At 50.6% G+C, this 14,365-nt stretch overlaps 1 protein-coding gene across 2 annotated transcripts; it reads right to left on the minus strand.

The window, feature by feature from the left end:
- Window positions 1-6,582: 6,582 nt before the first annotated feature.
- On the minus strand, window positions 6,583-11,452 carry TMEM187 (transmembrane protein 187). 2 transcript variants are annotated; one of them, XM_069209463.1, is made up of 2 exons: window positions 11,349-11,452; window positions 6,583-9,561 (listed from the first exon to the last, which is right to left on the minus strand). In XM_069209463.1, the coding sequence occupies exon 2, from the start codon at window positions 9,508-9,510 to the stop codon at window positions 8,713-8,715; it is 798 nt and encodes a 265-aa protein (XP_069065564.1). In that variant the 5' UTR covers window positions 9,511-9,561; window positions 11,349-11,452; the 3' UTR covers window positions 6,583-8,712. The 2 variants fall into 2 exon arrangements, with proteins under 2 accessions (XP_069065564.1, XP_069065565.1); XM_069209464.1 differs by lacking the exon at window positions 11,349-11,452 and adding an exon at window positions 10,423-11,341.
- Window positions 11,453-14,365: the final 2,913 nt, after the last annotated feature.

Here is a 14,365-nt window from a genome sequence, read left to right on the forward strand (position 1 = left end):
CCAGCACAGTGCTCCTGTGCCGAGGACGTAACCATTACGTCCTCGGCATGGAGCTCGGAGGGAGCGCTAGCGCTCCCTCCGTGGGCTTCCCTCTCACCCCCCCCCCACGGCAGGGATGGAAGGGGAAGCCCTTCCACCTCACCCCTCCAGTGCGCGATCTGAGAAACAGGTGAGTTTCTCCTCCGGTGGGTGGGGGGGTTTCAATCAGAGAGGCATCGGGGGAAAGGAAAGGGTTTTCCTTTCCCCTGGTGTCTCTTTGAGCATTTCTGCTGCCCGGTCACATTGCGATCGGGCAGCAGGAATGCCCACTAGACGGCAGGGATTGTTTTTTGTTTCTTTTCAATGTTTTTTGTGTCGGGGAGCGGCCCCTTGGGCAAGGGTCGCTCCCATTTGGGGGGCATGTTTGCTGTGGCCATTTCTGCCCCCTTGGGGGCAGATCAGCCTATTATTTTTAGGCTGATCTGCCCCGAAGAGGGGGCAGAAACCACTAGAACACCAGGGATTTTTGTTTATATGTTCATTTATGTGGGGGGGGTGCCCCCTTGGGCAAGGGGTGCCCCCCCGAATGGGGGCCATAGAACTGTTGGCCATTTCTGCCCCCCCTTGGGGGCAGATCGGCTTTTTTTTTAGGCCCATTGCCCCCAAGGGCAGCAGAAGCCACCGGGCACCAGGGATAGTGTGTGTGTGTGTTTTTTTTTGTTTGGGGGTAGCCCTTTGGGCAGGGGTCGCTCCCCATGGGGGGACACTACTAAACGTATTTTCTGCGCCCCCCCCCCACCCCCCCGGGCAAATAGGCCTATTTTTTTAGTAGGTCCATGTGCCCCTATGGGGGGCAGAATCCACTTAGGCACCAATTTCTAAATGCTTGATGGTGGAGTGTTTGTCAACTGGCGAAGTATTTGCATTTGTGATCATTTTTTTTTCCTTCTTTTTGTTCTAGTTCAAAGCTTTTGCTTTCTTTGCTGTGGCTCCTTGCGGTTTTGGCGGTGGTTGACCTGCGGTTTGCATAGTTGCATGTTTTAGGTAAGAAAAAAAAAACTCCAAAGAAGTGTTGCTGCCATGCATGAATGACTTGTAGGTGGTGTACTAAATGCAGAATTGTGTGTGAAATTGTCCTTAGATTTGTGCACAATGATATTTGTGTTGTCTTATTTCTAATTTGCTTTTCTTTCTTTCTTTTTAGTGGGATATCGTTGGTGATTGCTGTGTCTGTGCAGAGTAGTTGCTGGTGAGTCAAGCTTTTTCAGGCAAGTGAGCGGTATAGTTTTTGAGTTTATAACTCTTGCTGATAGAGCTACACTTTATTACTTATCTTACACAGTGCTGGTTGTTGGTGGTGCATTTGTCCAGTGACTTCATCGGAAAGATCATTGCTAGCCGCAGGATGAAAGCTCAACAGGTGGTTGGTATGCTTTTTGAGTCATTGTCTGATCATGATTATGAGATGGACTCAGCATCTGAGGCAAGGAGGAAGTGAGAGATTCTGGCAGTAAAGTTTCTGTCGTAGAGGAATCTTCTGATGAGGAAGCCACTCTCAGTGCAGATGAAGGGCCGGTTTTAGAGGAGAACACTGATGTGCCATTATGGCAGCAACCTGGGGCTGAAAGGTTTCCCGTTAGAAGACCTGAACTCTGGGTTGCCCCAAACATGGAGCAGCTACAGTTGCCTGCCTTTACTGGTCTCCCGGGGTGTAGAGTCAATAAAGAGAACTTTTTGCCTGTCAGTTTCTTTGAGTTATTTGTGGATGATGTGTTTTTGGAAGAGATTGTTGAGCAGACTAATTTGTATGCAGAGCAGTATTTGAGGGAAAACGCTGCTAGACTTAGGCCACACTCTAGAGCTACCCAGTGGATTCCCACAAATTTGGAGGAGATGAAAAGGTTTTTGGGTTTGACTCTTTTGATGGGGTTGATAAGGAAGCTGTCACTGGCTTCTTATCGGTCTACTAGTCCCTTGATGGAAACAGCTATATTTCCTGCAACCATGAGTCGTAATCGGTATTTGCTTCTTCTTAGGATGCTGCATTTTGTTGACAGTGCATTAGCCTTGCCACAAGATCACCCTGATTCTGACCATCTTTTTAAGATTAGGCCTGTCCTTGATCATTTTGTAGATCGGTTTTCAGAGGTCTATGTTCCAGGCAAAGAAATAGCTGTGGACGAGTCTTTGGTCCTCTTCAAGGGTAGTTTGGTTTTTAGGCAGTACATTCCTAGCAAGAGGGCACGATATGGAATTAAATTGTATATGCTGTCTGAAAGTAGTACAGGATATGTGTATAGTTTCCGTGCCTACACTGGTAGGGATTCCAGTATTGACCCCCCTGGTTGTCCTCCCACTTTTGGAGTTACTGGGGAAATTGTGTGGGAACTTAGTAGACGACTGTTCAACAAAGGTCACCATTTGTATGTAGATATCTTCTACACTGGAGTGCAGTTGTTCAAGGAATTGTTTAGAGTGGACACTGTTGCTTGTGGCACAATTCGTTGTAACCGGAAAGGCTATCCAAGGGAGATTGTCTGTAAAAACCTTGAGAGAGGACAGTGCTGTGCCTTGCGGAATGATAAGCTGCTAACCTAGAAATTTTCAAACAAGAGGGATGTCTACATGCTAAGTACCATCCATGATGAGAGTACTTCCCCGTGACTGTTTGGGGCCAGGTTGCTGAAGTGTGCAAACCTGTGTGCATTTTACATTATAATAAGCACATGGGAGGTGTAGATAGAGTTGATCAGAGGTTGGAACCTTATACTGCTATTCGTAAGTCTTACGTTTGGTATAAGAAGTTAGCAATTCACCTCTTCCACTTGGCAACTTTTAATGCTTTTATTGTGTTTAAGGATAGGTCTCCAGAATCAAGGATGACATTTGTGAAATTTCAGGAGTCAGTGACCGAGAGCCTTATTGTGGTGGAACAGGCAAGAGTTCCTAGAGAAGCAGTGGTGGAGGACGTGGCTAGTTTGAAAGATCGCCACTTTGCTGTGCACATTCCTCCCACGCCCAAAAAAGACTTTCCAGCTAAGAAATGTAGAGTGTTTTTTCAAAGAGGTATCCGGAGGGAGACTCGAATGTACTGCCCAGATTGTCCTTCAAAGCCTGGGCTGTGTGTGGGTGGTTGTTTCAAGAATTACCACACCCAGAAGAATTACTGGGAACTACCATGAGTGTAAACTGCCTGTTTTATATTTTCATGTGTTCAGTTTCATGGTGGGCATTTCTGTCATGTACTTAGTTAGAGCTTTTGTGTTTGTAGTTTTGTAATTATTTCTAATTAGTCAGTGGTTTCTTTGTTTTTAAAACAAAAAAAAAGTGATGCCATTGTGTGTGGAGTGGCGCTTGGCTGACGGTCTACATATTGACTTGCTGTTGGCTACTGCAACACACTGCCAGCCAAACGCCAGTCCACACACTCCCAGCAGCAGGTGTGATTGCTGAATGGCACTGTCTGTCGATGCGAGTGTTGTAATGTGCTGGGCCCGTGGCTGGCTTGCTGAATGGTCTTGTTCATGTCATGTATGAAAGGTGTGTGAATGGACTGTAAAGAGGTTGGTGCCTTGTCGTGACTTTACAGCTCACAAGCTGCGAGTCATTGGTTCAGTTTTTTGGCCTTTCATTTATTAACAGTGCATTTCATTTTTGTGAAATCTCTTGCTAATAAAATTTGATCCACTGAACCATCACTCATCCTCGTGCCAAATCCAACCAGTATGTGTGGTAACAATGACAAAACCTGCTCTGCTGTAATGAGGCGTCGCAGCACACCTGTGACACGCTAGGTGTCTCGGGTGGGACCCCGATGATGAAGCATGCCACCAACTTGGTTGGTGGGTGAGGGGTCTTTTTAACATACCCTAAGTGCGTTTCTTCACAATTTTAGTGTTTGGAACATCACATAAGTATGTGGACACACCAAAATGATCTATTCTACCTATGTTTTGGGGAGATGGGGGGGGCACCTATGTTGTTGGTCCCGGGTGAGGCCTTCATCTAGGGAACCCTACCAAACCCAGACATGTTTTTCAAAATAGACACCCCAAGGAGTCCAAGGAGGTGTGGCTTGCCTGGATCTCCCAACATTTTCTTACCCAGACTCATCGGCAAACCTCAAAATTTGCTTACAAATTCATATTTTCCTCACTTTTCTTTGTAGGATCACCGCTGCGGCACAAATCTCCTACCACCCAGCGTTCCCCTCAGTCTCCCAAGTAGAATGATACCTCACTTGCGTGGGTCCCCAAAGCAGAGTCAGCCTAAAAGATGTATAAAAGAAAAATATGTGCTTATCAACTCACTGTGCTATCCCTTCAATCTCTACTGGTCGTTGGCATTTTTCTGTTGCAGGTACCTGGGCCACCCCCACAAGTGAGGTATCATTTTTATCAGGAGACTTAGGGGGACGCTGGGTGGAAGGAAATTTGTGGCTCTTCTCAGATTCCAGAACTTTCTGTCACAGAAATGAGAGGAAAAGGTGTTTATTTGGCCAAATTTTGAGGTTTGCAAAGGATTCTGGGTAACAGAACCTGGTCAGAGCCCCACAAGTCACCCCATCTTGGATTCCCCTAGGTGTCTAGTTTTCAAAAATGCGCATGTTTGCTAGGTTTCCCCAGGTGCCGGCTGAGCTAGAGGCCAAAATCCAAAGCTAGGCACTTTGTTAAAAAAAAAACAGGTCTGTTTTCTTTGTGAAAATGTGATGTGTCCATGTTGTGTTTTGGGACATTTCCTGTCACTGGCGCTAGGCCTACCCACACAAGTGAGGTACCATTTTTATCGGGAGACTTGGGGGAACGCTGGGTGCAAGGAAATTTGTGGCTCCTCTCAGATTCCAGAACTTTCTGTCACCGAAATGAGAGGAAAAAGTGTTTTTTTTGGCCGCATTTTGAGGTTTGCAAAGGATTCTGGGTAACAGAACCTGGTCAGAGCCCCACAAGTCACCCCATCTTGGATTCCCCTAGGTGTCTAGTTTTCAAAAATGTGCAGGTTTGCTAGGTTTCCCCTGGTGCCGGCTGGGCTAGAGGCCAAAATCCACAGCTAGGCACTTTTATAAAATACAGCTCTGTTTTCTTTGTGAAAATGTGATGTGTCCATTTTGTGTTTTCTGTCGCGATCATTAGGCCTACCCACGCAAGTGAGGTACCATTTTTATCGGAAGACTTGGAGGAACACAGAATAGTAAAACAAGTGTTATTGCCCCTTGTCTTTCTCCACATTTTTTCCTTCTAAATGTAAGACAGTGTGTAAAGACATCTATTTGAGAAATGCCCTGTAATTCACATGCTAGTATGGGCACCCAAGAATTCAGAGATGTGCAAATAACCACTGCTTCTCAACACCTTATCTTGTGGCTATTTTGGAAATACAAAGATTTTCTTGATACCTATTTTTCACTTTTTATATTTCAGCAAATGAATTGCTGTATACCCGGTATTGAATGAAAACCCATTGCAAGGTGCAGCTCATTTATTGGCACTGGGTACCTAGGGTTCTTGATGAACCTACAAGCCCTATATATCCCCGCAACCAGAAGAGTCCAGCAGACGTAACGGGATATTGCTTTCAAATATTTGACATCGCAGGAAAAAGTTAGAGTAAAACGTGGAGAAAAATGGCTGTTTTTTTCACCTCAATTTCAATATTCTTTTATTTTAGCGGTGGTATTTTCTGTAGGAAACACTTGTAGGATCTACACAAATGACCCCATGCAGATTTCAGAATTTTGTCTACTTGTCAGAAATGTTTAGCTTTCCCGGATCCTGCATTGGTTTCTCACATATTTCCGTCACTAACTGGAAGGAGGCTGAAATCACAAAAAATAGTAAAAAATGGAGTATGTCCCAGTAAAATGTCAAAATTGTGTTGAAAAATTGGCTTTTCTAATTCAAGTCGGCCTGTTCCTGAAAGCTGGGAAGATGGTGAGTTTACAACCGCAAACCCTTTGTTGGTGCCATTTTCAGGGAAAAAAAACACTAGCCTTCTTCTGCAGCCCTTTTTTCCCATTTTTTTTTTTTTTTTTTAAGAAAAACGACATTTTTGCTGTATTCTGGCTAATTTCTTGGTCTCCTTCAGGGGAACCCACAAAGTCTGGGTACCTCTAGAATCCCTAGGATGTTGGAAAAAAAGGAAGCAAATTTGGCATGGGTAGCTTATGTGGAGAAAATGTTATGGGGGCCTAAGCGCAAACTGCCCCAAATAGCCCAAAAAAGGCTCAGCACAGGAGAGGAAAAGGCCTGGCAGCGAAGGGGTTAATGTCAGACCTATTTTCTAATAAAATACAGTTATTTTCCTGTCATACTGATTGCTCCTATAAATTTTGTCCTGATAATGACCATAAATGAATCACTTTCTACAGGGTTGAAACTTTGACAAATTAAGTATAGGACTAACATGATTTATCACATGTACACATTGTACTCATTTTGAGAATCCATAACTTTATCAGACCTTAATAACAGGGATACATATGTTTATATGTATTTTATGTACAGCACCAATGCACAACCTTTCACGTCACCATTCGCCTTCACTGTGTCGTTTTTGATGTACCTGTAATGTGATAATGTTGAAAATAAGTTTATATAGTAAATACAATTAACTGTATAATTACATTTTATTGTTTCAAAATCACAACACTTTTCCTAGGAGGTTAAGGCTGAAAAACTCTCTCAAAGGGAACCATTGCCTTTCTTCTGTCTCTGTCACACAGTGCAGCAAGTTGTGTTGCATTGCATGAAAGAATGATAAATATGGGCTGTAGTCTCTGTATAGCATTCACACTTTTAAAACACAGTCTAAAGCTGGCATTTCTGTAAAGCAAACCCGAGACTCGGCTCATCGGCCTCTGAAGGATGAAAGACCAAAGGAGCCTGCTGGAATCATAAGGTGAGATCTGCATGTTGAACGCAGACCCCAGGAGCAGGAAGCTGTCCCACTGAGCTATCGAAAAGGAAGCTGGAGAAATGACATGCACCCTGCAGAGATGAGTGTGTGATGGTTCTGATTCTTACTTGTAAAATAGAGAAGATGCTTTTCTTTCAGTTTATGATCTGAGTTCTCTGCAGTGGATTGTTGAATCCTGTCAGGTCATCTGTAGATCACATTCTCATCATTTGTAAGGTCTTGCATGCTTCTGGGATGTGGGCGCACTTTACGGTTCTGGGATTCTCCCTGGCTGGATCCAGAGTGATCTTCTGATATTTTTTGTTGTGTTTCATGTTGTTTACCGGTGAGTCATGCTTGAGGGTGGACAATAATGAAGTTAATTTAAGTAAGTTAATGCTTAATTAAAAAAATAACTGCCAGGGCCCAGTGTACTTTACATAGGTTCACTGCAGTTGGCACAACCCATATGCCATCTTAAACTGCAATTTTAAGTCCAAGATGTATCATTTTTTAAGATATGTTAAATATTTAAATGCCCCGCTAATTAATTTTGCTTAAAAATACACACACACAGCGCTATCATGTGGAAGATACTCTTAAATATGTGTCGATGTTTAAAGATAAGTGCAATGGCTGAGCACCGGCAAACACCAGCACAAAGTAAGCACTGGACTCGACTGGTGCGTTGTTAAGACATGGATTACAATTAAAGGTGGCTGGCCATAGCCTGTAGGGTTACCTTCTATGGCATGGCTGGTGTGTAGACTGGGGAGAGCATAGAGCTATGTCCAGACAGGTGGCAAACACGTATGAGGTGAGAGTTTTACAAGGCGCAAAGAATGTCTCTTATCATCTCAGTGCAGCTGTAACACCTCATTCTCAAATGAAAACAAGTCCCAGGTCAGCAAAGAGTTGCCTCGCGTGAGCCTGGTTTCTGCTTGGTATTGTGGCATTTGTAGTTATTTCCCCGTCATAGAAGTAGGACAAGTAACCAAACCTCTCGTGCACAGCTGCCACGTGCAACAAGCTGTACCCAGTCCTAGCCAAGAACACTTTGCCTTCTGGAACTTGTAGGATTACATTCCCCTCATGAGCTGGTGTCTGCCTGTTCCAAAATTCAGCAGACCGTCTTTAAAAAAAACAAAATGTTGTCATATTTTCACCCATTCAAAGATGGCTGCCCATGCATGTATGCGAAGGTGTGGGCAGCCATCTCCCAATGGTTATTGTAAATCTTCAATATAAGAATCTTTCCAAGATGACCACCGATGTGTGTGTACGCATGGGCGTACATATTTGGATTCTTTTTGTGATTATTGTTTACAGAAACCATTTGAGAAGAAAAGATTGGCTTTGCCACTGCTTGTTAAAGCCTAGGAAGGAAGGGAGCTCTCGGGGAGATATTGTCACGTAACCCGCATTTCCAGAGCACTCCTTGCTCTCAGGGCCCAAGTCCACCTCAGCTCTTTCTTGACAGACAAGATTATAATCACAAGTGTAAAAGCTGCATGAACACTTTATTTTTAATTTGTTTACGTTCCTGCACGGTTGACATCAAAAATTCTAAAAGTCTCAGACGCAAAGGCATGTTTCATTGTCAACCTTTAATTTGCTTTTTTTATATAAAAATGTTCAGTCGTACTCCTCATTGAATAGTCCTCCCATTTTCAAAATGAGAATTTTCCAAAAACCCATTTCCATTCATCGAGGTTTGAAGGTGAAAATATTTACTACCATTGTCCTCATGGCAATTTGGACAGGACATGTGAATGACTGCAGCCCCGCCTGCTTCCACCGCCTTTCGTCTGGTCCAATTCCCCAATCGGCACTGCACCTCAATTAGCGGGTCTTATTTTTTATAGCTTGCCTTGGACGGCTATCCACATATGTCAGAAACCGCAGAGAATAGTGGTACTGGAGTACGTCGCAGACTTTGGACCAGAAGTGCCCCGTCAGCCTTTGGAAAAAGATCCAGTGGGCCAAGTAGTGGTCAAGCAGCTTGAAGACAACAAAGCCAAAGCAGGAGACCAAGGCCAGGCCCATGTAGGTCCGGGACGTGGAGTCCCCGTGCTTCTGCTGCACCTGAAGACCTCCCCAAGCCGCGGCCAGGATGTGGCAACCAAGAGCAAGCTCAAAACCCTGACTGTGCGCCAAAGCCATGCCATAACTGGTGAGTGAGAGCCCTTCAATGGTGATGGCCATTTCCAGGCTCCAGCCATGTAGAATCGAATGGCACCAGACCGGCACCCATGCGAAAATGGGCAAAGTGAACCACTGGTCCACAACTGCTGAGCTGTGGGTCATCGACCAGAGCCTGAACCACTGCACCGGCCCGTAAACGATGGCCATGGAGGCGAAGACGTTCTTGATGTAGAGGCTGGCTTGGCCTTGGCGTTGAGCAACATCGTCATGGCACAGCCAGTAGACTCCCATGACCATGTAGGCAAGGTTGATGAGACAGTTGAAGGGCATGGCGATGAGGGCTGGGAGGCCAGGCACCGGTCTCTCGGCATAGTGAGCGTAGCCGAGCTCAGTGGCAACGTTGTCGAACAGCCCAGTGCTGACGATGGCAATGCAAAAACAGCTGGTGACGGCCACATGAAGCAAAGCTTTCCTTGAGGCCACCTGGGTGGCCATTTTCAACTGGTTTTGTTGGTGGACTTCGAGGTTCTTTTTGTCCACTTTTTGCTGCAAATAATCAGAGGTAGGATTGTTCAATTGGATCTCAACAATCTGCTCAGCTTAGGCCACGTGACTGCGTTTAGTAAAGAGAGCAGGCAGCAAGGCAGAGCAAGCACAAAGATGGATGCTTCAAGGGAGCATCACTGAATGCAGTGAAAGAGAGCAGGCAAAGGAATTAGTGAGGGCTAATGCCTTCAGAGATCACAAATGCAGGCAGCTGTGACTGATGCATTTAGGCATCACCAATGCAGGCAGCAAAGAAGAGCAGGCAGTTAGGAGGGACTCTTTCAGAGATGCCAACTGCCAGCAAAGAAAAAGAGAAAGGGGAGGTAACTAATGCATTAAAAGATGAACAATGCAGGCAGCAAAGAAAAGTGGGCAATACGGATTGATGCATTCAGAGGTGGCTTATGTAGGCAACAAGGAAGAGCAGGCAGTTAGGACGGATGAATTCAGAAATGGCAAAACACAAGCAGCAAAGAACAGCAGTCAGGGGTGAAAGCAGGCCGCTCCAAGGAGCACATGTAGCACAAAAAAGCAAGTAGCTATTACATATGTAATAATCCTAGATAAACGGTGCAGACGGACAAGAGCAGTTTATGATGAAGGCACCATACAGCAGGCAGCAACAACAGCTGTAGGCTGAGATGACAGGTGCAGGCAGGGAGAGGAGCGTGTGATGGTGAAAAGCAAGCAGCAATCAACAGCGTGAAAAAACATGGAGGAGAAGGTACTGTATAGCAGCCAGCAACTGACTAGTAGGCAGATATAAAGAACAGGCAATGATGCAGAAAAGATCAGGGCTGAGCGATGAAGAGAAGGCAGCGGTGACTGGCACAGGCAGTGATCAGGTGTAGGCAGCTGTACCTGGTGTGACTACAGCTCGCAGCAGTCAACTCAGAAGGCGGTGAACAGCATGCAGCGATATGAATGCAAGCAGGCAATCAGATGGAACACCAGGCAGCGGGTGCAGGCAGCGGGGGCCTGTCCCTGCAGACACAGATGGACAGCAGGCAGTGATGGTGAGTGCAGGAGGCAGACCGGGGTCGGATGCAGGCAGCAGAGGCTTGTCCCTGCAGCCACAGATGGAGAGCAGGCAGTGATGGTGTGTGCAGGGGGCAGCACAGGCAGCCTCGAGTCGGATACAGGCAACAGGGGGCCTCTCCCTGCAGGCACAGATGCAGAGCAGGCAGTGAGATGGGTGCAGAGGGCAGCGCAGGCAGCCTCAGGTTTGGATGCAGGCAGCGGGGGCCTGTACCTTCAGACACAGATGCAGAGCAGGCAGTGATGTTGGGTGCAGGGGGAGTGAAGGCAGTGATGGGTGCAGGGGGCAGCGCAGGCAGCCTCGAGTCGGATGCAGGCAGCGGGGCCTGTCCCTGCAGGCACAGATGCAGAGCAGGCAGCCTCGGGTCGGATGCCGGCAGCGGGGGACACTGCCGAGCAGGCAGTAATGTTGTGTGCAGGGGGGCAGCGCAGGCAGCCTCGAGTCGGATACAGGCAGCGGGGGCCTGTGTCTGCAGGCACAGGTGGAGAGCAGGCAGTGATGTTGGGTGCAGGGGGGCAGCGCAGGCAGCCTCGGGTCGGATGCAGGCAGCGGGGGCCTGTGTCTGCAGGCACAGGTGGAGAGCAGGGAGTGATGTTGGGTGCAGGGGGGCAGCGCAGGCAGCCTCGGGTCGGATGCAGGCAGCGGGGGCCTGTGTCTGCAGGCACAGGTGGAGAGCAGGCAGTGATGTTGGGTGCAGGGGGGCAGCGCAGGCAGCCTCGGGTCGGATGCAGGCAGCGGGGGCCTGTACCTGCAGGCACAGATGCAGAGCAGGCAGCCTCGGGTCGGATGCAGGCAGCGGGGGCCTGTCCCTGCAGGCACAGATGCAGAGCAGGCAGCCTCGGGTCGGATACAGGCAGCGGGGGCCTGTACCTGCAGGTACAGATGGAAAGCAGGCAGCCTCGGCTCGGATGGAGGCAGCGGCGCCTGTCTGCAGGCACAGATGCGGAGCAGGCAGTGATGTTGGGTGCAGGGGGCAGCACAAGCACCCTCGGGTCGGATGCAGGCAGCGGGGGCCTGTACCTGCAGGCACAGATGCAGAGCAGGCAGCCTCGGGTCGGATACAGGCAGCGGGGGCCTGTGTCTACAGGCACAGGTGGAGAGCAGGCAGTGATGTTGGGTGCAGGGGGCAGCACAAGCACCCTCGGGTCGGATGCAGGCAGCGGGGGCCTGTGTCTGCAGGCACAGGTGGAGAGCAGGCAGTGATGTTGGGTGCAGGGGGGCAGCGCAGGCAGCCTCGGGTCGGATGCAGGCAGCGGGGGCCTGTCCCTGCAGGCACAGGTGGAGAGCAGGCAGTGATGTTGGGTGCAGGGGGGCAGCGCAGGCAGCCTCGGGTCGGATGCAGGCAGCGGGGGCCTGTACCTGCAGGCACAGATGCAGAGCAGGCAGCCTCGGGTCGGATGCAGGCAGCGGGGGCCTGTGTCTGCAGGCACAGATGCAGAGCAGGCAGCCTCGGGTCGGATACAGGCAGCGGGGGCCTGTGTCTGCAGGCACAGGTGGAGAGCAGGCAGTGATGTTGGGGGCAGCGCAGGCAGCCTCGGGTCGGATGCAGGCAGCGGGGGCCTGTGTCTGCAGGCACAGATGCAGAGCAGGCAGCCTCGGGTCGGATACAGGCAGCGGGGGCCTGTGTCTGCAGGCACAGGTGGAGAGCAGGCAGTGATGTTGGGTGCAGGGGGGCAGCGCAGGCAGCCTCGGGTCGGATGCAGGCAGCGGGGGCCTGTCCCTGCAGGCACAGGTGGAGAGCAGGCAGTGATGTTGGGTGCAGGGGGGCAGCGCAGGCAGCCTCGGGTCGGATGCAGGCAGCGGGGGCCTGTGTCTGCAGGCACAGGTGGAGAGCAGGCAGTGATGTTGGGTGCAGGGGGGCAGCGCAGGCAGCCTCGGGTCGGATGCAGGCAGCGGGGGCCTGTACCTGCAGGCACAGATGCAGAGCAGGCAGCCTCGGGTCGGATGCAGGCAGCGGGGGCCTGTCCCTGCAGGCACAGATGCAGAGCAGGCAGCCTCGGGTCGGATACAGGCAGCGGGGGCCTGTACCTGCAGGTACAGATGGAAAGCAGGCAGCCTCGGCTCGGATGGAGGCAGCGGCGCCTGTCTGCAGGCACAGATGCGGAGCAGGCAGTGATGTTGGGTGCAGGGGGCAGCACAAGCACCCTCGGGTCGGATGCAGGCAGCGGGGGCCTGTACCTGCAGGCACAGATGCAGAGCAGGCAGCCTCGGGTCGGATACAGGCAGCGGGGGCCTGTGTCTACAGGCACAGGTGGAGAGCAGGCAGTGATGTTGGGTGCAGGGGGCAGCACAAGCACCCTCGGGTCGGATGCAGGCAGCGGGGGCCTGTGTCTGCAGGCACAGGTGGAGAGCAGGCAGTGATGTTGGGTGCAGGGGGGCAGCGCAGGCAGCCTCGGGTCGGATGCAGGCAGCGGGGGCCTGTCCCTGCAGGCACAGGTGGAGAGCAGGCAGTGATGTTGGGTGCAGGGGGGCAGCGCAGGCAGCCTCGGGTCGGATGCAGGCAGCGGGGGCCTGTACCTGCAGGCACAGATGCAGAGCAGGCAGCCTCGGGTCGGATGCAGGCAGCGGGGGCCTGTGTCTGCAGGCACAGATGCAGAGCAGGCAGCCTCGGGTCGGATACAGGCAGCGGGGGCCTGTGTCTGCAGGCACAGGTGGAGAGCAGGCAGTGATGTTGGGTGCAGGGGGGCAGCGCAGGCAGCCTCGGGTCGGATGCAGGCAGCGGGGGCCTGTCCCTGCAGGCACAGGTGGAGAGCAGGCAGTGATGTTGGGTGCAGGGGGGCAGCGCAGGCAGCCTCGGGTCGGATGCAGGCAGCGGGGGCCTGTACCTGCAGGCACAGATGCAGAGCAGGCAGCCTCGGGTCGGATGCAGGCAGCGGGGGCCTGTCCCTGCAGGCACAGATGCAGAGCAGGCAGCCTCGGGTCGGATGCAGGCAGCGGGGGCCTGTCCCTGCAGGCACAGATGCAGAGCAGGCAGCCTCGGGTCGGATGCAAGCTGCTGACTTTGTAACTTCCTGGACCTCAGCTGCAGCCCTCCCTGGAGAGGGGGTGGGGTGGGGGGGGGGGGGGCGGAGACAGCGGCTGCTGATTGGCTGCCTGCGGCTGAGGAGGCCTCTGGAACTTTTAACCATTCCAGGCCCAGGGTGGGAGCACTGTGAAAGATACAAGCATCATGCACGGGGGGGGGGTTAACTCACTGAACTCTTAGGGATTCTGAGAAATCTCAAGTGAGCCCCTTAATCCGGAGAGAGTGCAAAGGGTGCTGCTTGGAGCGCGCACCCAGGGATGTGTCACTGAAGCATCACGTGGCCGCCGCTGTCACTTTCAGACATTCCCCATCACATCACCACGAAGTGCACCGATGTGCCGTTCTAGTGATGCCACCGGTGCACTAAGGATGATGTGTTTCAGCGAGTAGTTGTCAACTGAGCACCACCAGGGACTCGATTTCTTTTAATCCCCCAACAACCTGTGTTTCCGTCGCGCTTCAAAGTCACAAGAACGCTCTTCGTTTGCGCTTTCCTAATTGCTTAGTTATTTAGAAACATTTGTACAGTGCGTGTCTTTAAATGCCATTGTGTGTTTGGGAAACAATGACACCTGCAGCCTTTCCCTTCACACCAGCGGGACTGTCAGTTCACTTTACAAAACCCTCACTTTGCCCCCAGAAAGGGAAGCTCCCCCCCCCCCCCCACCCCCTCGTGTAAGAAGAATGAGCAGAAATTTAACACAAGCCCAGCCTGACCTTTCACCCCTGTTTCTGAAGCA

This window comes from Pleurodeles waltl, chromosome 10, assembly GCF_031143425.1.
Source record: "Pleurodeles waltl isolate 20211129_DDA chromosome 10, aPleWal1.hap1.20221129, whole genome shotgun sequence".
Taxonomy (NCBI): Eukaryota; Metazoa; Chordata; class Amphibia; order Caudata; family Salamandridae; genus Pleurodeles; species Pleurodeles waltl.

What these genes read in the sequence shown, in the direction of transcription:
- TMEM187 (XM_069209463.1), bottom strand. Translation starts at nt 9,510, where the DNA reads ATGGCCACCCAGGTGGCCTCAAGGAAAGCTTTGCTTCATGTGGCCGTC.